Raw genomic sequence first — 21,943 nt, 5'->3', positions numbered from 1 at the left:
GTGAAAACATGACAATCTTGTGGATGATTGATTGATACACCAATAGAATTTCTTTTCCTCTTTTATTACGCGCGCTATTTTTACATACTGAAGACAAAGCTCCCGTACTTCCAGAGGGGGTGATTTGATTCAAATACAAATTTGTAAAATATAAGATCATAAGGTATACAATCCAATAAAAAAGAATATTTATAATAAGCAAAATTGATTCTTCAATCGGATTAAATTATTGATTCAGTAGCGAAAGTCTTTGCAAGCTAGTAATATCAAATAGAACATAAAAATCGAGGAATCTGATTTAAGACTACGGTATATTTTGAAGATGCAATGGCATATTTTGGTATATTTCCAAATGTCTGTTGTTATATTGTATCGATAACTCAACGGTCACACTGGTAGCGATAACCAACAAAAAAAAAACAAAGAAAAATTAACAATTTTTAAATACGCATATTCCACTGAACGCTGAAATCTCCTATATAATAGACCTTGGAAAAAGCAGCTGGTATCCAGATTCGAGTTCGTATCGCCTGAAGTGTGTCGGAAAAGCGCGCCTGGCGTGGCTATTTTTTATTTTGTTGCAAAGAAAGTGGAGCAAACAATGGAGGAATCGTGGGCCTGTGCATCGGTGGAAAAGGACCTCGACCGAGTGGTTACCAAACTAGAGCAGCTGCGCGACAATGCCTCGGCCGATGTGGGGGACATTGCCATTCTAATGTCGGACCTGGTCAATGCCCTGGGAAATGCCGAGCAAATTGTGACCACACTGAACTCTAGCACGCAGGTGAATGCTAATGCACCCAGCGTAGACGACCCAATGGGCGACGGTGTGAGCATGCAGGTGGAGACGGAGCCAACTGCACCGCAGCGTCCCACTGATCGCCACATGGAGGTCATCAGAGGAGCCATTTTAAAGTGCAATGAGAGAGTGCAGAAGCTATCCACAGAGCATCGTGACTTGCACGGCTCCATATCAAAAATTGGCAAGGCCATTGACCGCAATTTTAGCGCAGACTTTACATCCACCATGCGTGTCGATGTGCTGCAGGATGAGGATAACCTGATGCTGCTGAACAAGGCCATTGCCAAGCACTATTGCCGTCAGGGCATGGACTCGGTGGCCCGCACATTGATCAAAGAATGCAAAATGACAGAGGACCAAGCCCAGGATGTGTTCGACTCGGAGCGAGAGTTTGCCGACATCTACAGCATTTGGATGAAGATACAGAAGCGGGAGCTGACCGAGGCCCTTAAGTGGACAAAGCGCTACTCGCCGCAGCTCATGGAGCGGCAGTCGCTCATCGAGTTTCGGCTGCACCGCATGCGCTTCATGCAGCTCGTCTCGTATGGTGTGGAGTCGCAGCACGAGGCTGTCGTCTATGCCCGGACGAATTTCAAGAAGTTTGCGCTGCGCTATGAGCACGAGATAGCCAACCTAATGGCCAGCTTTATATATCTGCCGGCCGGGCTGGAGAACTCGCCGTACAAGCACTTCCTGGGCCAGGAAATGTGGACTGAACTGTCTTTTATATTTCTCAAGGATGCCTGTCAACTGCTGGGCATTAGCAAGAACTCCGCCTTGTCTGTTGTCGTGAATGCCGGATGCACTGCCCTACCCGCTCTGTTGAACATCAAGCAGGTGATGCAGTCCCGGCAGGTGCTGGGCATGTGGAATGGCTGCGACGAGCTGCCCATCGAGATCGATCTGCAGCCGGAGTTCCGCTTCCACTCAATCTTCGCCTGCCCCATCTTGCGCCAGCAGACCTCCGAGGACAATCCGCCAAAGAAGTTGACCTGCGGTCATGTCATCTCCAACGATGCCCTCACCAAGCTCAGCAACGGCCACATACTCAAGTGCCCCTACTGCCCCGTGGAGCAGAATGCCGAGGAGGCTGTTCGTATTTACTTTTAAGCCAGACCACACCAGACCAGACCTATTCTGTATTCACGCTAAGATTATAACAATTCAATTTTGCGCTAGCACTCGGCTCCAGGCAGTTCGTGGACGGGTGTAGTAGAGGGGTTGGCCAGCTTTCCTTAACAATCGTCAAAGTTTTAAATAGTTTGCTTAGATTGAAGTTTTTAGACAAATTCGCAGGACGGAATCGAACTACTTGGGCCACGTTAATGTGCGATGATGCGACATGTAACAGGAAAGCACCTGCAAACCACTTAGATTTACAATAATATATATACTATACTCTACCATGTATTTAAAACAAACGACAGAGTGCCTTTTTCTTATAGTTTTAAATGGATTTAGTTGTGAGTCAAATTATGATCATTGTCTAGTGCCTATGCTTGTGTTTGTGCTTTTCGCTACGATGTTTCGTAGGCGATGCCTCCTCACGTCGATCAGAGCGCGACTTGTACGGCGATGGAGATCGTCGGGAGCGCGACGAAGTAGATGCTGGACTGTCGTACCGCGAGCTGCGTGCGGAACGCTCCGAGTAGCGTTTTGGCGAGTCGGAGTTGCTGCGCGAACGATTGCGCTTGGAGGACTTGGAGCTTCGTGAGTGCGCCGGTGAGTAGTCCCGCCGCTTGCTGTCTCCCCCACTGTACGGGGAATGCGAACGTTTCCGAGAGGTGCTTCTGTATGGCACTGGACTTTGGCTCTGCTTGGCAGAGCTTTGCTTTGCTTTGGTGTTCATGTAGCTCAACGGAGAGTCGACGACAGTCTCTGTTCTTGAATCCTATTTTGAGTTGATTATAAGCAAATGGAAGACCAATTAAAGTGTACAAGGTATGCGCCTACCTGCTTCATCAGCCGCTTGCGGTAGTGCTCGACTTGTTCCCCGACCGTCCAGCCCACTTCCACGCGTCGCTTGCCCGATTCGAGTTCATCTTGGTACTGTATGGCCTTCAATTCAATATCCCTTAACTGCTGGCGCTTCTCGTCACTATATTGCTGCGAGTTGTCGTCCTCAGTGTCCTCATCGGAGCTGAAGAACTTGGGCGGGTCTGGCGGATCTAATGTGTCCCATTTGCTGGTCGTAATGGCTTGGGCCTCCACCTGCTGTGGATCAACAGTTTCCCACTTGGAGGGTATAAAGCCCGGCAGCTTCACATGCGACTTGACCTCCTTTTCCAGCGGCACGCCATCGAGGTCTTCATCAACTGAATAATTACACATAGAATGAATTGAGATTCTCGGCTCGACTTAGAGGTATTCAAACTTACAGGGTACGCCATCGATTTCATCATGGTACTCCTCCCTGTTGGGCGTGTCACGCTGGGGAGTGAGAGACTCTGGCATAGCCAGCTTCAAGGCGCTCTTAAGCAACGCAGCACCGTCCAAGGGAACACCATCCAGATCCTCATCATCCTTATCGTCACCAGAAAGCGGTGCTCCATCTATATCTTCATCCACGGCCTCCTCAGAGCGTGTTTCCTCAATTTGTGGAGAAGTGGGCGGAATAATGTACTAAAAATAAATCAAATGAAGATCCACAACGCAGGCAAAAGGGTTAAGGGCTATGCAAACCTGTTTGCCCAGGAATTTACAGCGCAGCTGAGCCAAAAACTCTTTCGGATAGATGGTCCATTCCTCCCAGGTGCGTATCACATTGCAGACCCTCGACTTGAAGCCTTCCGCCTTGAGGCGACTGTCAATATTCAGGCAATAGGCATGCAGACACTCGAAGACTTCCATCAATTGCTTTTCCACGCTGCAGGAACAACATTGAGCAAAGCTGATGATAAAACAAATAATTCGAATGGACTTACGATTTCCTAAAGAACGAGGCATTGGAAACCTTTACTGTGCAATTGTGGAGGATATCTGAGATCAGATATAGACGCGCAATCTTCTTCGATGGACGCGTATTGAGGCTTGCCATGGACTCGGTAATGCATTCGCAAATCTCATCAGCAGCATCAGCGTGCTCGATGCAAAAGATCATGGCATCCCCGATCCGAGCACGTTCCGGAACGAGGTGTCTGATGAGATCCTCAAGACGATCGCGTTGTGCATTGGACAGCGCTCCTTTGCTGACGACAGGTGCATCGGGATCCACAACCAGCTCATCGGGCATGCCCTGGGTATAAAAATTGGCCACTGGTGGCTTCCAAACGGGTCCATTCTTGAACATGCGGAACTCCTTCTCCCGCCACTCGCTGGGCGTGTCTCCTTGACACAGCGAGAAGAGTTTCCAGCGGTAATATATGTGGGCCGGACTCTCGTTATCGAAGAGGAACGAGAACAGCGGATTCTCCATTTCGCGAATCATTATCGATGCCTCGAACAGGGGTCCTTCGCGTATAACAAACTCAATCATGCGATGAATTACGTTGAGTACAGCTCTGAAAGGAGGGACACATTCAAATTAGTTTCCACTACTAAGGGACGCACTTACTTCTCTGTGGGAATGAAGACTTTCACGATTGATTTGCTAAGAATCTGAAAATCAGATATTTTAAGTATTTAACGACTCCTCCATGTGTTTTAGTTTACCCTCTCCATATTCTCCTTGTCCTCTTCGTTGTCGTACTCTTTGTAGCTCTTTTTGGGCAACGAATCAGCCTCACTGGCGGGCGGTTGTGCATTGAAGGGCAACCCCGATGGAGGCGGTGGTAGGGTCAGCTCCATCAGGGCTTGTGGTGCAAATATTGGCGTGTTCATTATGGGCACAGTCTTACCCCAGCCCAAACGCATCTCATAGCCCATAATGTAGCGCCCGTTGAGGGTTCGAAGAGCTCTTTCAGCATCCCTTCGGCTCATGTAGGCCACAAAGCCGCAGTTGCGACCACGCGCCTTCTCCTCATCGGATCGGGGCCACATGATCTTGATGCTAGCCAGTGGACCATAGCGGCCGAAGGTCTCCATTAGCTGCTGCTCGGATATCTTCGGATTTAGGTTGCCCAAGTAGAGATTGGTGGTATTCGGATCCCCGGTGTCAAACGAACCCACTTCGCGGGCGTTTGCAGCCGCCTGTGAGCTGGTAGAGGCACTGCTGCTTTGTGCTGCCGCCTGCTGCTGTGGCTGCTGTTGCTGGGCTGGGGGAGCCTGAGATACGGCCATATGCTTATACTTGTGCCGCTCCTCGCGTTCTTCTTGGATCCTAAAAGAATTTGGCATTAGGTACTATGACATTGTGGCATGAGTGGTAGTTGACTTTACTGTCTTAGCTCCTCTTTAAAGAGTTCCAAGTTGCTTTTCTTCTTCTCCTGATTCTTCTTTTTCAGCGGCTCCTTTTTGAGATCTGACGCCAGCGTCTTGGCGTATTCCTCAATCTTGTCGGGCTCCTTATCCATAAGCTTCGACCAAGGCTTGTATAGTTTCCCCTTCTCCGACTTGTCCTCGCGCCTGGAGCCTGCATCGTATGTGCCGGCTTTGACCCACACCTTGGACGAGGGGGTGGGAGCTTCTTGGAACGTTTCCACGAACTCTTTGAAGGCCTAGCAGAATCAAATCGTTGTAAATATAGCAACAGACACGGTGGGAAGTTACTTACATGTGCCGCAGCAGCCGCATCCTCCTTTTTTTTCTGCTCCTCAATCTCTTTCTTGGACAAATGCGGCTTCGAGAATGTGCCCACTGTAAAGGCCTCCAGTTTTTTTTCGCTTATTCGCTGCAAATCAGATTAAAACGTTAAAATGCACAACTGCGGACTGCAAACGGGCTTTGGGGTGGAGATGTTACCTTCATGGAGGCCGCTGCCGCAGTCGCATCCTTGGGTTTATTCGTTTTATTCATTTTCAATCAAATAATTTACATTTTCCGCAGGTATAGAGAAGACAAATGACCGATAGGCGGGCTATCGATTTGTTGCCAGCGACTCCCATCGCTATCGCAATGTAAATTTCTATTATTGCCACAAAAAAACATTATAAAATATTAAATAAATGCAAAATGGACATCTGCCGTTTGTGTTTGCGCGGAATCGGCGGAGCCCAGATGTGTCTACAGATCTTCGATGCCAATGCAGCGGACAACAAGGTCGCCGAAGTGCTGCGCCAGCATTTCTGGTTCGAGGTGAGAACCATTCCATTCGTTCTTATATACACACATTAGATCTAAATACAAATGTATATGGCTCTCTCTGCCCAGGTGCTGCCCAACGACGAAATATCTAAAGTTATCTGCAATGTCTGCTGGACCCAGGTGTCGGAGTTCCACCAGTTCTATATTTCCATACAAGAGGCTCAAGTGATTTATGCCACCACCTCGAAGTTCAAACAGGATCCCGAGACGGTGAACACATCCTGGCCGGAGGAAGTATTAATGCCAGCCGATGTGCTGGCGGTGGACAATGATGTCAGTGCCCAGCTAAATGTGAATCCCCTGGACGAGCTGGAACTGGGCCAGACTCTGTCGCCGCAATCGCCAGTCGACAGTAAGGTGGATATCAAAACGGAGAGGCAATCCCCAGATCTGGATTTTGCCCTCGATGAACCAAACAACGATGACGATGACGGCGACGACGACGACGATGATGTCGATGACTATGAGGATGAGGACGAAGACGATTTAATTGTGACGAGGAGTGCACGGACACGAAAGGCGAGGGAGAGCGTCGCGAAGCCAGCCAAGACGAAAAGGATGGGACAGGCGGGAAACAAGGGCAAAGCTAAAGTGAAAAAACAGAAGCCAGTAAAAAGAGTGTTCAAGATGGAACGCCTGCCGCCGTTCTGCAAGGAAGATGAGGAACTCATCAAGCGATACATTGTGATGGGCTGTGAGCTGTGCATATTTTTGGCTGAAGACTTTGACGGGATAAGGGAGCACTTCAAGGAGAAGCATCCGGAGGAACGGCCATACATCAAATGCTGCGGCCGCAAGCTAAACAAGCGCTGCCTCATCCAAGAGCACGCTCGAAGGCACGAGAATCCGGAATATATTAAGTGAGTGCTGGCAGATTCCGATTCCTCAGCCGCAAACACTTTTTAATGGTCCTCATATCTTTCCGTAGGTGCAAGGACTGTGGCAAGGTGTTCGCCAACTCAAGCGTATTGCGCGCCCACTGGCTGGTTCACCATGTGCCCGATGAGGAGTGCGACTTCCAGTGCGAGGACTGTGGAAAGCGCTTCTCCCGCCGTAATCTTCTGGAGCTGCACAAGGGCTCCCATGTGCCAGTAAACGAAAGAAAGTTCATTTGTCCTGAGTGCCCCAAGCACAATGCGTGAGTATATATCATGAGTTTTGATTAGAATTATGCTTATAGCCAGCCATATCCAATCCACAGATTCGCCACGGAATACCACATGCAGGTGCACATAAGCATGCAGCATCGGAAGGCGGCGAATGTGTGCCATGTGTGTGGCAAGAGCATCAAGGACAAGGCCGTCTTTGAGAAACATGTTCGCCTGCATTTTGAGGAGAGTGGGCCACGCATCAAGTGCCCGCGACCGGACTGCGAGAGTTGGCTGAAGGATGAGGATAACCTCAAGCAGCACCTGAGGCGCCACAACGACGAGGGCAAGCTATTCATTTGCTCGGAGTGTGGCAAGAGCTGCAAGAACTCTCGTGCGCTGATCGGCCATAAGCGCTACTCCCACTCGAATGTGATCTACACCTGCGAACAGTGCGGCAAAACGTTCAAGAAAGATATAAGCCTAAAAGTGAGGAAGCAATATTTAAATTTTCTATTACTTTTTCCATCTTTTATACTTGGATTTCAGGAGCACATGGCCCAGCACACTGGTGAGCCTCTGTACAAGTGTCCCTTCTGCCCGCGCACCTTCAATTCGAATGCCAATATGCATTCGCACAAGAAGAAAATGCATCCAGTCGAGTGGGACATTTGGCGGAAAACGAAGACGGGAAGCTCCCAGAAGATCCTGCCCAGTGCACAAGTGGCTCAGATGTTCCGAGACGACGCCGATGCCGCAGCTATTGCCAATGACTACACTACAGCTTAGGTTTAGAAATGCTTAAAGATCGAGTTGCAACTGATTTATTATTGTTTGAAAACCAATTATACGTAAAAATCCAAAAACTTGAATTTGGTGCAACTAGTGTCAGTTTTGGCGAAGGGGGGCGTGGATGTTAGTGTGAACACAGAGTTATCGATAAAAAATACCGAAGTACACCTTCTTATTTTCCAAATATACCGTAAAGATACCGATGACATATGACAATAACAACAAATCAGCCTGCCTGCGTGGAACTAAATATACAAAATTTGTACAAAATGAACGTAAGTTAATTTAATTATACCTCCATAACATGAGCTCATTGGCTTTGATTTTCGTATGAAACAGGAGTCTGAGATTCCCATTGACATCCATACGCTGAAGCTGCAGGACTGGCTAATCAGCCGTAGGATTGTGCCCAAGAATATTCAACAGGAGATCAAGGAAATTCACACCAAGATCAGCAATGCCCTCCAGGATATGCCGTCCAATGATCAGCTCATTAAATTATTGGCCAACGCAAGTGAGTGGCATGTTCCCTGGTGTGTCTATTCATCTGTCAATGCATCCATTTCTTTGCAGATATCAACTATTATCATGTGAAGGAGATAATTGAAATCCTCAAGCAAACGGAGAAGGACACGAAGAGCGTGTTTGGCACCTACGGCAGTCAGCGGATGAAAGACTGGCAGGAGATTTGTCGTCTGTACGAGAAGAATGCCACATATCTGGGGGAAACGGCTCAGATCTTTGTGCGAAATGTGAACTTTGAGATTCCTGGGGTGCGCAAGCAAATGACAAAGCTGGAACAACTCACCGATGAAAGCCTGAAGCGAGCCCAAGACCTGCACAAGCCGGAGGGTCAGCTCCTGGCCGAGCATGCCGCCCTACTCGAACAGCTGGGGGTGAAGGGAGAGAATCTACACGCGGAATTCCTCGAGGTTCTGGCTGGCCTGCCCGAACTCTACACCAAATCCTTGCAGGATATTGGCAAGGTTCAGAACGGCATCGACATGTACGCCGAAATCAGTGGGCACAAGCAGTCGCTGCCCATTCTTCGTCATCTGGTTGAGTTTGGAAACACCACAGTCTACCAGTACATTCATAAGGAGGCACCCCTGGCCGTCGAGGAGCCGCCCATAAGTCTGAACCTCAGCGTGGGCATTGCTGCCAAGGATGATGTCGTTACCGAAATTGACTTTGGAACGGATGACAATGGCGGAACCTCTTCCACAGTTTCGGCGGAAATCATTGATTACGGTGACTTTGGGGGCGGGGATCTGCCGGAGAGCGAGGGCGGTAATATCGATTGGGGCATTGAGAGTGCTCCCACGGACGCTGTGGAAATCAACTTTGACATTCCCGTCGAGGAGTACGGGATCGTGGTGGAGGGCACTGGCATGGATGGTGGCACTGCTAAAGGTGAGCTTAAATGGTTTCTCATCTCTCCACCAGCTGTTTATTCTCTCGAAACTTTGCAGGTGACCAGGCCTACACACTCCTCGATTCGCCCAACTATCGGGATCGTTTTCTCGACGAGCTCTTCGAGCTGGAATCGTTTCTACGCTTGCGCCTCTACGAGCTCAACCAGTTGGAGTCCTCCAGCAACATAATGTACTCGCTCATGGACAGCATTGCCACACACGACGCAGACAGCATACAAAAGATTCTCGGCTACATAGAGAAAATCATCCAGCAGACCTCCGATGAGCAAACGCGCCATCTATTCCAGCTGAAGCATTCGTCAAAGTATCCGAATCTGCTTGCCACCAAGCTGCAGCAGATGACCAAGGCCGTAGAGAAGATCCGGTCCACGCGCGAGGTGCTCAAGCAGCGTGCCATCGATCTGCGGGAGCAGCGCCTACACCTGAATCCCGTCCTCGAGGAGCTGATTGCCCAAACGCGTACACTGCAGTCGCACATCGAGAAGGATATTTCGAAGCGGTACAAGAATCGGATGGTTAATCTAATGGGAGGCGTCAACTAAACTAAACGAGTGACATTTCATGGAATTAATTGTTAAATCGGATTACTAAATAAATATAAATTAAATGTTGGGCTGGGCAGCACAAATGCGCGCATTGGTACATTTTTTAAAAGAGTTTATTCACTTTTATTTTTGCTATTTTTATTAAATATACAAATTTTATTTATATCGTGTTGTTGGTTTTTTTCTTTTAATTGCCAGTTTTTGTTTTTTGCTTGTATCCAGAATACAAATCTAATTTTAGTGAAGTTTGTTGTTGGTTTGTTTTGTTTGTTTGTTGCATAAAAGTATCCTTAAACATTTAACGTTTTAAACTTTCACTTAATGGTACAATGCTTATGTTGCTGGATCTGAATAATATGTAAAACAAGAACAACGTTATCCTGATTAACTTAAATGTTTGTGGGCCTGTCTTGTATCTAAGGAAATTCTCGAAAATATATTTAACCAAAGACTAAACAATACAAAGATGTTACATGAGGAGCAAATGCTTTTTCAATTTTCGGTTTCAATTCTCTTTTGGGCTATCCTTCGCCGCTGAAATTCCACTCAGCTGCGACAATGCCTCAGCTAGCGGTGAATCTTTGGCGCGGCAGAGTGGGAACTCAGCCGAAAAGAAGTGGCAAAAGTGGAAACGCTTTATGAGCGCTTTGGATATAAAGAATATATTGAGAATTTTACAGAGTTTTAAGTTATCGAATCTTTCAAGCACTCAAAATTGAAATTTATTCTTTTATTAATTTAACAAGCTAAAATTGCCCACTGTGCAACGGAGTTGCGGCTCGTGAGTTGAACCTTCTGCCTGGGCAGCAGGGCAGAGACGAAACATGGGCGAAAAGAGAATTGAGACACCGCGCGCTCCCTCTGTCTATGTCACCCCGCCATGGAACAGCTTTTTGGTCACTCATGCAAACTTCTTGGTATTGTACAGTCTTTGATGTAACTCAATTGGGAGTGTCGGAGAGGCAGAGTGGAAAGGATAAAGGTGTGGGCTGGAGTGAGGGAAGTGCTATATAATACATAGCTCTACTAGTTATACAAGGTTTTGGGTGTAAAAAGCCACAAGATGCTGAGGGGGGCATGGGTATACATTGGGATATGATATCAACTAGACTTAGGCACTAATCTAACAAAAGTGTGGCTGGCGGTAATCGTCGGAAAGGCGTTACAAGTGTAATTCGTAATCAATTCATTAACTAAATAGAAAATAACAAGTACTAACGATAGTACAATTAATTATACGGGAAAGGGGAGGAGGGGGAGGCCTCATGATATGGTTACAACTTTGTGTGTGGCTTTTCGGCCCGGGCTCTGAGCGTCGTTTCTACTTGTGATGCATGGACCCAGCGACCCGACCCAAGCTCAAATAAATCTCATCTACAATATATAGGGGTCCGTCTGTCAGTCAGTATGTCTGTCTTCGGTTTAAATATGAAGATATTGTACGAGTATGTGTATGGGTTGTTGGGTACATACGTATTTGTGTGTGGGGTGTCTGTTGCATGCAACATGCAACTGCATGAACTCGTATCGTAAATGTTAAATAAGCATAAAATTTGTTCGAAAGTTGCTCGTGGTCTGACGTTATTGTTAGTAGTTTTACTTAGACACTAATTTTTATATGTTTCATATAATTTATGTATAATTATTATTTATATTATTTATAGCTTTTTTTTATTCCTTTTCTTTTCGCGTGTCCTTCGCTTACGTGCTACTATTTATATGTCTGTAGATATATTTTTATATACATACGCATATATATATTTATATGTATGTATATCCGTATATACTCTTAATTTTGTTTATTTTATGTACTGTTGTAAATGATTACATTTATACACGTATCATAGCGCCGGTCGGATTAGAATTCTGAGCACTTGCCGCTCTAATCTGTATTGTATTGCTCTAGATTCCAAAATCTCGTATGGATTTACCCCTTATCTACAACTCTCTATCGCATCCCAAAGTATCCACAATTTCACTCACATTCACTTACTATCTAAGCGAACCTCTCCTGCTTCGCTCTCGTGTCCTGTTTTTTCTGATGTCTCTTCGTTTCCTCAATGAAACACATCGCCTCTCTTGGCTGTCTCCTCCGTCCACCAGCGATGATGTTGATGGTGGTTATTCGGGTGCTGCTGTTCCTGAGCTAGAGCAGCAGCTGGAGCTTGCTGCTGATGGGTATGGGTATGGGTATGGGGATGCGGATGCTTCGCCTGTCAATCGTTTTTCACTGGATAGTAGATTAGATCTGGCTGCTGTCCGTGGGGTGGCATTTGCTGCATCATTCCGCCCATCATCGGGGGCAGCACGGCCTTTGACTCGTCACCTAGCATGGAGTATCCGACGCCCACACCGACTCCTGTCCGCTCGTACACATTGCCATGCGTTGCAGCTGGCGGCAGTAAGTGGGGATGTTGTGCCTGCTGGCCATGCAAGTGATAGGGCTGAAAACTGTTTTGCTTCTGCTGCTCACTGACCAGCTGCTCGCTCATATGCTGCTCATAGGCTCCCCCGTAAACCGGGCCACTTCGCATCAAGCCACCCGGATAGCCTCCTGCATTGTGATGTTGCTGTTGCGCCGCCTGCTGCTGCTGCTGAGCCGTCGGCTGCTGCTGCTGTTGCTGCTGCTGCTGCTGCTGATGCTGGATCAAGTCGAAGTTGTACTCCATTGGGGCGGGGCTGTCAATGAGATTCGTGAGTATACTGCCGATGTTGTTGTAATTGTGAGGATCTCCCGGATTGGCCTGCCCCTGCGGCTGTTGCTGCTGGGGCTGCTGCTGTTGCTGTGGTCCCTGACTGAAACCGGGCGCCGGCCACATGTGCTGGAAGCTCATAAGATCACCAGCTAGAGCGGGATCTTGTTGGGGCTGCTGTTGTGGTTGCGGCGGCGGTTGCTGCTGCTGCTGCTGCGGTTTGCTCACAGTTTGTGGTGGCTGCTGTTGGGCTGGCGGCACATTCATTGGAAGCCCTAGAAACTCGGCCGAATCTACAATATAGAATTTGTTATCCTTCAGCTCCTGCTGGTTGTTGGGGGGATTGCCAAAGTTCATGTTGCCCCACGAATCTGCGGCCTGTTGTTGCAGGAATTGTTGCTGTTGCTGCTGCTGCTGCTGTTGTTGTTGTTGTACTGGCGGAGGTTGCGGCGACTGCAGTCTCGCATGCTGTGGGGAATGCGACGGCTGCTGATGCTGCTGCTGCAGCTGCTGCGTTGAGGGATGGTGGTGCAATGGCGAACGCTGGTTATGACGATGCTGCTGCTGCATCATCAGCTGGTGCTGGTGGTGCATTGGCGGCATATGGTGAGGGGAACTGAAGTGCTGCGGTTGCTGCTGCTGCTGGATCTGCGATGGATGCGTTGGATGTGGAGGATGTGCAGCATGTGGACTCTGTGGAGTGTGACTCCTCAGATGCTGTTGCTGCTGCTGCTGATACTGACTGATCAGCTGGTGCTGCTGATAGCTTCCCGCCGCTTGGCCCGCCTCAAAGTGAAACTGCCCCTCCTGCCCGAAGCTATTCATTCGCTGCAAATGCATGTCAGCCGGGCTGGCACGCGGTTGCTGCTGCTGCTGTTGTTGTTGTTGTGTTGGAGGTGGCGTCGGATGTTGCTGGTGCAAAGCATTTGGTGGTGGTGGCGGTGGCTGCTGCTGTTGTGGAGGCGGCGGCGGCGCTTGTTGGCCTGGCGGCAGTTTCTCAGCGTTAAAGCTCTGATTGTACATGGAATTCTGCTGAGATTCACTCGTCGACACCGAATGCTGCGACGTGGACGCCGTTGAGGACTGCGAGCTGTTGCTGCTGACCATCGCCGCATTGAATTGATCCTGCTGCAGGCATCCCGGGGTCGTTGAAACTGGTGGCGGCGGTGTGGGCGTCGCTGCAGATCCCTTCTGCTGTTGCTGCAGGGCAGCCCCCGCTGTGCCTGCTCCAGCCAGTGACTTTGCCTTGCCGGTCGTTGACTTTTTGCTAGCCTTCACAGGCGGCGGACCTGGCATATCCGGCAGAGCAGCCATTTCAGCTAATGAGAAAAATGAAAGCAGTTAGAAGAGAATCTTTTAAGGGGTAAGACGATCTACAACCTTCTTCGTTCGCTTTGGGGAAGCGCTGCTTTCCCTTCTTAGGCGGCGGTGTTTGATTTCCATGCATCGTCTGCTTGTGTCGCACCAAATGGGTCTTCCACTTGAAGGTCTATTGAGGAATGAGAGGTTAAACAGGAGGCTGCAGGAGGATCCTTGGCCGTAAAACACACCTGATCGCAGTAGTTGCAGCAATGCGGTCGCTCCTCCGAGTGAGACGGCAGATGCCTTTGCAGCGACTTGGCCGACCCGAAGCGCTTGCCGCACAGCGTACACTTGCACTCGGACACATCCACATGCGCGTTGCTGTAGTGCTCTTTGAGTGCGGGATATGTGTAGTAGGATGAGCCGCACAGGTCGCACACATACGTGCGCTTCACCTCCGTATGCAGCTGCACATGCCGCTCCAGATTGGCCTTCAATGTGAAGCGATTATGGCAAATGTGGCACTCAAAGAAGTTGTCTCGCTTGTGCACACGTATTATGTGCTGGTACAGGGCGTTCTTTGATGTAAACTCTTCGCCGCACACCTCGCAAATGGCGCCGTCCGCCTTGTGTCCCGTCTCCTCGAAATGCTGCTGCAGCTTCTTCTGCGGAAACTTCAGCCCGCACTCGCCGCAGGGAAAGGCTGTAACAGAAAACAGAAAGTTAAATCATCAACTCCATTCGAATTCCATTCCAATCTATGGCTGATTCCAGTTCAAGGGACTCCACTCCTCAGGAGAACTGGACGAAATTTACATTCACGCCGACTCACTTTTGAAATCCTTCTTGCTGTGCGAATCGACATGGGCGTGAAACTGTTGCTTCCGCGAGTACGACTCGCCGCAGGTTTCGCACACGAACGGGAACTCCTTCACGTGCATCGTCCGATTGTGATGGATTATTTCCTAAGAAATACAAGCAACAAAAGGTTATCATCTCATCATTTATATATATCTTCGCAGTTACCTCTAACGTGTTGCCATTGGGTTGGCCGCAATCGTGACAGAAGCCCGGATGCATTTTATAGTGATCCAGCAGAGATTTTCGCTTGCGATAGGACTTTGGACACAAAAGGCAATTGTAGATGGGCTTGTCCTTTTTGCTGCCAGGCGTGTGTCCCCCACTGCCGCCACTACCGCTGCCATGCTGAGAGGGCGGCGCCTGCAGCGAGGTGCTGCTGCTGCTGCCGCCATCGATCAGTTGCTGCTTGGCCGCATCCATTTCATCCAGCTCAGTGTCCAGCTCGTCGTCATCCTCGTCAGGCGACAGATCATTGTCGTCCAGCTCCAGCGAGGAGTTTAGCTGGCCACAGACATTGCTCGAAACTGGCGAATCATCTCCCAGGTTCGACAAGGCAGCCAGAGCAGGCACCTGGCGGTTGTTCATCATGGAGACGCCATGCTGCTGGAACTGTCCCTGCATCATCTGATGCTGCTGCTGTTGCTGCAGATTCACGTGCTGCTGTTGCATCATGCCACCCATCATGGAGAGGGGATTGTTGCTCGAGTTGTAGTGATTTGGATGCTGATGGAGCTGCTGAATCTCATTGGCGTGGACGCTAGAGCTACCTCCTCCCGAAATCATGATGTGTCCCTGCTGACTGCTGCTGCCCTTCAGGTCTCTGCTCTCCAGGGGCATGTTCATGGGCAGATGTAGCGATGGCTTGCCTGGTGCTATCTGCTCCTGCACCGGTCTCAGATCCTGTCCCTGCCCCTGCCCGTGCCCGTGCAGGGCCATTGGCTGACAGTGTAGACTGCCATTATTGTTATTATTATTATTGTTGTTGTTTATGTTGCTGCTGTTGATGCTATTGCTTGACGTAAGGCCGTTGATCACAAGATTTGCACTGCTGCTGCTACTTCTGCAACAAAAGGGAACAAATTAGAACAAATTCTGGGATGGGTGTCTCAGGCTGCAGCTCTACTTACAGGTGATGCGAATGATGACTATTGTTCTCCAGGACAACCCCGCTGATTCCGATTCCTATTCCATTCCCATTACCATTCCCACTCCCACTGCTGCTGCTGTTGCTGCTGTTGCCGCTCGCACTGTTGACGCTGCACAGGGCACTGCCGGCGCCAGCGAGCATGTCATCTATCTCCGGCTCCATTTCCAGACCATCGATAAGACGTCCTGCGCCTACACCGTCGTCAATGAACTCTTCAAACTTCATAATCTCTTGAGCTGCCGACGAGAGCTGTGATTCCGTTTCCGACTCCATCTCGATCTCCGAGTCGCCGAATGAGATGGCAGGCAGCTGTGGGACCAGCTCCTGCTCCTGCTCCTGCTCCTGTTCTGGCTCTTGCTCCCGATCCAGTAGCAGGTGCTCTTGGTCTTGCAGTTCCTGTTTCTCCTGAATCTCTTGCTGATTCTGGATTTCCTGCTGCTTAATCTCTTCCTCCTTCATTAGGCTGACCAGTTGGCGACGCTCCCGCTGCCTCCGCCACTCTTCCAATCGCTGATCCCGGAGCTCCTTCAACACTCTCGTCGAGGGCGTAGTGCCCATTAGCCGCCCGTTCTCCACAAAGTTCTCGTAGAACTGCTTGAGGAAAGGCTTGTGGTGCTGACTCAGCGCCAGGCGCAACAGAGCACGGAACTGAGCCTTAAAAGCCCGCTCACTGAACTCCCCGGTACTGTGGTGATATCGCAGCGTGTACTGGCTGTCCTCGTGGAAGACGTAGCCCTCGCCTAGGCTGGATCTCTCCTCTTTCCTCCTCACACTCGCCAACCCCAACCCCACACCCACACCCACCCCCACAGCTACAGCCACGTGCATGTTATTGGTTCGCATCCGCTTGACCAGCTTGCCGTCGCTGCTGCTGCCGTTGGTGCTGCCATTGGCCACATCCTCATCCTCATCCAGGTGGTTCTCCTCTGCCACCTCGGCACCGAAAGTCGCCTCGTACTTCCGCTTGACCAGGAGGGAGCCACCGCCTTGAATCAGATCTAGCGGATCACCAGGACCGAGTGCATCCACATGGTTGCCAGCCTGGAATTGCAGGGAAGACGAATTCTCAGTGTCCGGATCATGGAGGAAGTCCTCCTCCTCGTCGTCGAGGCCCAGAAACTCCTCTTTGCAGAGGATTTTCTCAAAGTTTTGATTCAGATCCGTGGAGCCCGCCTCCTCCGCTTCGTCTTCCTGCACAACATGCTCCCGCTTGATCTCTGGATCGGTCCCACCGCCACCGCTGTCTGGCTCCGGTTTTTCTTTTTTCTCCTTTTTGGTGGCCAACAGCAGCTGCGTGAGCTGCTCGCTCTTCGCTAGCTCCTGGCGCACGGCCAGCCCTCCGACATTATCATTGGTTATGTGACTGAATAGATTCCTGACGACTTGGTCGCAGGCGTCCGGATACTTGCACTTGAGCGTCTGCAGCAAAAACTGTATAGCATCGCACCGCAATGCCGTATTGAGGCTGTCCAGTAGATTTAGTGACTGATCCACCTGGAAGAATCACGAAATGGTAAGAATAGGAGTAAGTAAATGTATCGTTTAAGTATCCCAGTACAGGCGTTTTCGCTCCACTGTGTCTAAATTATTGTGCTAGTAGAATAAATTACCAACTTCCGCCCTGTGCCGCCCATTTTCATGAAAAGCAGCAATGCGCGGGGGGTGATTTTGACGGGTGGAGTAGGGGGAACTTGCAGAGTTGCCACATAAATTGAAAATATTTGTGTCCCAATTAGAACCATAACATCCATTTGTTTCAATTAAACGGAACACACACACACTTGCCCAAATAACTGTCATCAAATACAATTAGAGATTATGATTTTCCAAACAATTTAATGCAATTAGAGCCACGGGAGGGGAGTGTGGAGAAGAAGTGGGAGAGAGAGAATCGACGCTCGCGTCGTCAATGAAACGGTTAGACAGCAAGGCGACAGAGGCAGCGACGCCGGCTTCGCAGTTAGCGCGAGCGATTAGTGCAAAGCAAACACACACACACTCGAGCACAACGAAAACCAACGAAGATGGCAAAAATAGAGAAGCAAAAAACAGCAACACTGAAGGTGGGGAGATGGAGAAGAAGAGGCAGAGAAATTAAAACAGCGAACAATTTGTGCTACTTTTCCCCCATTCCACAATGTTGCCACTATGTGTTGCACGTGTATGTGTGCATTTATCTCTCTCAGCGTGTTCGTGTGTGTGTATGCGAGTGTTTGCATGTGTTTTTGCAGCGATTTGTAGTTGTTACAAGCACAATGTGGGGCTCTCTGCTCGCTACACGTTGCTCTCCCACCATCTATCCACCCACTGTGTTCGAGGAGGAGAAAGAAAACAATACAGAATAACGGAAAAGGGAGAATTGGGGGAAAGGCAGGGCTAAAAGCAAACGAGGGGTACACACTCCTGAAAGACTTTTAATACCCTTTTTTCTATTGTAGATAGCTCTCACGCACACACATACAGGCGCATACAGTTTTAATCACATTTTTTGTATGAGAGAGGTAAGAAAACATAAGAGCGGAGGGAGAGAGAGAGAGAGCGCGCCAAAGTAAAATCAAAATACCACATTTAATTACATTTTATGTGTGTTCTAATTAAATTATCTTTAGTGTGTGTGTCGGAACGAAGCGTACAAATGTTGTTCATGTGTGTGTATATTTATGTATACGTATGTACTTCAACCACATAATAATATTAATATTTTTGCTAAATCAAAATACGAATAAGAATATCATTCAATAAGAATGGGATGACTGGAATCTCTCATAGGGTATTCCATATTCGAATTAAGCACGATGACAGCTGCATTTTCCATCTTGATTTATTCCGCTTTACAGAAATATTTAGTTCGTTTACAATTGTTATATGCACACATACAATGTAAATGCATGCATACATATGTCTGTATGTACCTGTTTCGTTCCCAAAAGCACACACACCAACAGAATCGAAGAGAATATAGGCAAGACTGACTACACATATTCAAAATATTTCTAAGCACACGAGCAGGTCCACATACAGATAAACATTCCTATATATAACATAATATTCATAGAGAAGAAACAGTAAAAATGGGGGCAGCTGGCGGTGCAGGGAAGGGCAAGAAGGTGCCGTTGGATGCATTTTTAGCTAAATTTATGTATGTTATTCATTTTTGCTCCTCCTCCTTATCTTACACAAACACAAAAGCTTTTACAGCACCACCAATACAACGGAATGCATCCAAATAGTTTTAGTAATCAAATAAAAATAGCTTTTACACTGTCGCTTGCCTTCCTGCCGTCCTTAATTTAAGAGTTTTATTAATGAAATTGGCCCAGCGCGTCCGCTCTTCTGGGCTGCTGCTTCACAGTGCAGTGCAGTCCATGGTTCGGAAATAGAAAAGGATAACTAATTTAACCCTCATCGACATGCACGCTCCTTTCAGTCAGCACTCACATGTCGTAAACCCAATTAACAGCGATAAAAAAACTTTAATTAAAACGGTGCAAGGGAAAACATGAGCTAAACCGCTATTCAAGAGAAATTTAATTTCGAGAGAGAATGCCATTTTATGTGTTTCATGAGTGAGTGCATTAGTTTTTCATTTAAAAATCCCCAAACTCGTTTTTCCGCCACCAACGTGTGCTTGCACACACATGAAAGAATTTGCCCCACTGTGCAATGCTGTTTACCATTCTTCTTCTTCTTCCACTTGTGCTTTGCTTCGTACATTCGTACCGTGTTGTTCGTCTCACTTGCACTTGCATGCGGGAGCGAACTCACACAAAATTTATATGCATGCAGTAGGAAGGGAAGGAGGAGGAGTAAAGACTCCCTCCTGCTTCTCGCTCACACCCCTCTCACAAATACTTTCCACGAGAAACAACACAAACCACACACACACACGCATTCACAAATCCAATCATGCTCTTGCTCTTGGGGCTCTATTTCAATGTATGAGTGCGAGATGGAGAGCGTTTGTATGTGTGTGTATGCTTTTGGATTTAGTAGTATTTTTTATAGTATTAGTATTTATGTAAATGTGCCTTTGTTTCTTTGTGTGCGTGTGTAGTCCATGTAAATGTTGTTATAAACTAATAAAAAATAAAAATAAATATTTTCTCAAATATAACGAGGGAAAACAAAACAAAAGTGAATAATAGCAACCCAGCAACAATAACAAGAACCATGATGAAATGGGTCGAAAATTGGGGAGTAGCACAGAGAAAGAGGTAGGGTAGGGAGAATGAAAGAGGGGGAACTACAATTCATTTTAGAGGCAAATAGAAAAAAACAAAAATAACATTATGTGGCACTCGTCGAAAGGAGGAAGGGGGCAGGGAGTGAAGGGGCAAGGCATTCGAGAAGAAGGGGGAAATGGGAGTGGTATGAGTTTTGCCGTTGAATGAGGATAGTGGGAGTGATGGGGATGGGCTGGGGGTCTGGTTTTGGGCAGGGGTGGGGTGATGGGGGTTTAGAGATAGACTCGGCGGAAGTTCACAGACACACGCACACAGAGAAAGCTTAATGTGTGTGGGTTGGTGGAAATTGTGCAAGAATTCCCCCATCCATTTTGAATGGGTTGTTCGGGGAAGGGATTGTAGTGCTGGGGTCGTTTAAAGCTTTTAAAATAATAAACGAAATAGAAGAATAGAACTCAGAAAGAAAGCACCCACCCAGCACTCTTATTCTCTTTCAATTCATTTAACTATAGTAGCTCTCTCCCGCTCGCTCTTTAGATGACCGCAATTCCCGCTCAAAAATCCATTAACCGCTTATCTTTGTTTACTTCAGGTGTTTCGCATTCCTAATTGGAGCGTAAAGCAAAATGCAAAAACAAATTCAAAAAGAGCGTATTCTCCTTTTTTTGTTTTAATCGAGACGACCTTTTCACATTACAACAAAAGCAAGAGCAGCGGTAAACGTAAAGTAGCAACAAAATACGGCCAGTGCACACTGTACTTTACTTCATTTGTTATCTGTCGTCTTCCACCTCCTACTCTTCTATCACACGCTCTCTTTTGCTCTCGCTCTCCTCTCACTACCGCTCTCTGCTTTGCCTTTACACGTTGTTTTTCTCCTCTCTCTCTCTCTCACAATTAGACAGTCACACACACACACAAACACTTTAACGGTTGTACCTATGTTTCTGTGTATATAATATCGTGAATGGAAAGAGTAAAACGGGGGCTGAGGAGTAAACATTATTTAATTACCAGTAATTTAAAATCCAACTGTTTAGTTTTGTTATCCATTTTGTTGTTGGTTTCTGCATTTGGCTGAATTTTATTTATACGTTTCACTCACACCACACACAGGCACAGAATCTCACTCGCACGCATACAGCCACAAATACATCTATATGTATGCGTTTTTTTTAATTTTTCGATTTTTCTTTAGCCCGTGCTTCGCGTTTCTTCTTGCTTTGCTGTGGCTCAGCTTTTTTCTTTTCTTTTTTCCTGTTATTTCATTCTCCTCGTTTGCTTTTGACTTTTTGTACGTTGACGCTGGCAGCGCTGCTACCGCAGACGGCTACGCTACGGATGGCGCTGCTGCTGCTGCTGCTTCTCGCTCTCGCTGTATTGACAACATTGAGAAATTCCCATTGGTTTTTTCACATTTTTCTGCTTTCGTTTCGCATTTTGATGCATATAAGCTGAATTCGCTGATTTATATTATTGCATAAATCAAGCACATGAAATATTTAACAACTGAGCACTTAGCTTCTTGCAACTTTCTGTGGCACTCGCACACACTCACACACGCGCGCGTTCAATGCTTCTGCTGCGTAGGAAAAAATGTTTTTTCAATCTTCTTTCCTCGCGTAGCCCGGTGCGCGCACTTGATTTATTACAAAGGCCATCAGGGGACACCGCTTAATCAATTTGGTTATAGTTATAATTGCAATTTTCAACAGCAACAGCAAAAAAGCGACGACGGAATTTTTCTCAAAATGTTTTGTATAGGAATATATCGATACATCGATAGAGACGATATTTTTACATTCGATACGATAGTATCGTTTGGATTTGGTTCATATTGCTGTGGAACTTCCCACACTGATGGCGTTTTGTCATCCCTAATTAGTTCCATTTTGGAACGTGGAAGAAGAAG

The 21,943-nt window shown here is 47.7% G+C and overlaps 5 protein-coding genes across 6 annotated transcripts; 3 read left to right on the top strand and 2 right to left on the bottom strand.

Moving 5' to 3' along the window:
• Positions 1–410: 410 nt before the first annotated feature.
• Positions 411–2,223, top strand: LOC117889951 (E3 ubiquitin-protein ligase RMND5A). Its single transcript, XM_034794506.1, has one exon. It carries the CDS (start codon positions 602–604, stop codon positions 1,910–1,912), a length of 1,311 nt encoding a protein of 436 aa, XP_034650397.1. The 5' UTR covers positions 411–601; the 3' UTR covers positions 1,913–2,223.
• Positions 2,192–5,784, bottom strand: LOC117889945 (U2 snRNP-associated SURP motif-containing protein). The gene is made up of 10 exons (XM_034794482.1): positions 5,642–5,784; positions 5,454–5,570; positions 5,120–5,397; positions 4,454–5,060; positions 4,356–4,399; positions 3,727–4,302; positions 3,485–3,668; positions 3,181–3,424; positions 2,756–3,117; positions 2,192–2,693 (listed from the first exon to the last, which is right to left on the bottom strand). The coding sequence occupies exons 1-10, from the start codon at positions 5,693–5,695 to the stop codon at positions 2,289–2,291; spliced, it is 2,871 nt and encodes a 956-aa protein (XP_034650373.1). The 5' UTR covers positions 5,696–5,784; the 3' UTR covers positions 2,192–2,288.
• Positions 5,769–7,943, top strand: LOC117889947 (transcription factor grauzone). Its single transcript, XM_034794486.1, has 5 exons — positions 5,769–5,974; positions 6,050–6,843; positions 6,912–7,121; positions 7,185–7,560; positions 7,621–7,943. The coding sequence occupies exons 1-5, from the start codon at positions 5,852–5,854 to the stop codon at positions 7,858–7,860; spliced, it is 1,743 nt and encodes a 580-aa protein (XP_034650377.1). The 5' UTR covers positions 5,769–5,851; the 3' UTR covers positions 7,861–7,943.
• Positions 7,944–8,084: 141 nt separating this feature from the next.
• Positions 8,085–9,955, top strand: LOC117889950 (CDK5RAP3-like protein). Its single transcript, XM_034794505.1, has 4 exons — positions 8,085–8,138; positions 8,203–8,377; positions 8,437–9,276; positions 9,336–9,955. The coding sequence occupies exons 1-4, from the start codon at positions 8,133–8,135 to the stop codon at positions 9,839–9,841; spliced, it is 1,527 nt and encodes a 508-aa protein (XP_034650396.1). The 5' UTR covers positions 8,085–8,132; the 3' UTR covers positions 9,842–9,955.
• Positions 9,956–10,902: 947 nt separating this feature from the next.
• LOC117889944 lies at positions 10,903–21,786 on the bottom strand. Of its 2 annotated transcripts, none has more exons than XM_034794481.1 (7): positions 21,046–21,786; positions 15,828–17,341; positions 14,866–15,760; positions 14,672–14,804; positions 14,088–14,542; positions 13,918–14,026; positions 10,903–13,856 (listed from the first exon to the last, which is right to left on the bottom strand). In XM_034794481.1, exons 1-7 carry the CDS (start codon positions 21,082–21,084, stop codon positions 12,061–12,063), a joined length of 4,941 nt encoding a protein of 1,646 aa, XP_034650372.1. In that variant the 5' UTR covers positions 21,085–21,786; the 3' UTR covers positions 10,903–12,060. The 2 variants fall into 2 exon arrangements, with proteins under 2 accessions (XP_034650372.1, XP_034650371.1); XM_034794480.1 differs by lacking the exon at positions 21,046–21,786 and adding an exon at positions 17,458–17,502.
• Positions 21,787–21,943: the final 157 nt, after the last annotated feature.

This window comes from Drosophila subobscura, chromosome E (genome assembly GCF_008121235.1).
Source record: "Drosophila subobscura isolate 14011-0131.10 chromosome E, UCBerk_Dsub_1.0, whole genome shotgun sequence".
In the NCBI taxonomy this organism is placed as follows: Eukaryota; Metazoa; Arthropoda; class Insecta; order Diptera; family Drosophilidae; genus Drosophila; species Drosophila subobscura.
The sequence above is the reverse complement of the archived record's forward strand: the minus strand, read 5'-3'. Positions and strand labels throughout refer to the sequence as shown.

Excerpts from the sequence above, each read along its gene's own strand:
- LOC117889951 (XM_034794506.1), top strand. The coding sequence starts at position 602 with ATGGAGGAATCGTGGGCCTGTGCATCGGTGGAAAAGGACCTCGACCGA.
- LOC117889945 (XM_034794482.1), bottom strand. The coding sequence starts at position 5,695 with ATGAATAAAACGAATAAACCCAAGGATGCGACTGCGGCAGCGGCCTCC. Across the intron at positions 5,061-5,119 it reads TTTAAAGAGGAGCTAAGACA|GATCCAAGAAGAACGCGAGG; the intron begins GTAAAGTCAACT and ends AAATTCTTTTAG. Across the intron at positions 2,694-2,755 it reads GCAAGCGGCTGATGAAGCAG|GATTCAAGAACAGAGACTGT; the intron begins GTAGGCGCATAC and ends AACTCAAAATAG.
- LOC117889947 (XM_034794486.1), top strand. The coding sequence starts at position 5,852 with ATGGACATCTGCCGTTTGTGTTTGCGCGGAATCGGCGGAGCCCAGATG. Across the intron at positions 5,975-6,049 it reads GCCAGCATTTCTGGTTCGAG|GTGCTGCCCAACGACGAAAT; the intron begins GTGAGAACCATT and ends CTCTCTGCCCAG. Across the intron at positions 7,561-7,620 it reads AGAAAGATATAAGCCTAAAA|GAGCACATGGCCCAGCACAC; the intron begins GTGAGGAAGCAA and ends CTTGGATTTCAG.
- LOC117889950 (XM_034794505.1), top strand. Across the intron at positions 8,378-8,436 it reads TAAATTATTGGCCAACGCAA|ATATCAACTATTATCATGTG; the intron begins GTGAGTGGCATG and ends ATTTCTTTGCAG. Across the intron at positions 9,277-9,335 it reads GGATGGTGGCACTGCTAAAG|GTGACCAGGCCTACACACTC; the intron begins GTGAGCTTAAAT and ends GAAACTTTGCAG.
- LOC117889944 (XM_034794481.1), bottom strand. The coding sequence starts at position 21,084 with ATGGATAACAAAACTAAACAGTTGGATTTTAAATTACTG. Across the intron at positions 14,543-14,671 it reads CAGCAAGAAGGATTTCAAAA|CCTTTCCCTGCGGCGAGTGC; the intron begins GTGAGTCGGCGT and ends TTTCTGTTACAG. Across the intron at positions 13,857-13,917 it reads CCCCAAAGCGAACGAAGAAG|CTGAAATGGCTGCTCTGCCG; the intron begins GTTGTAGATCGT and ends TTTTCTCATTAG.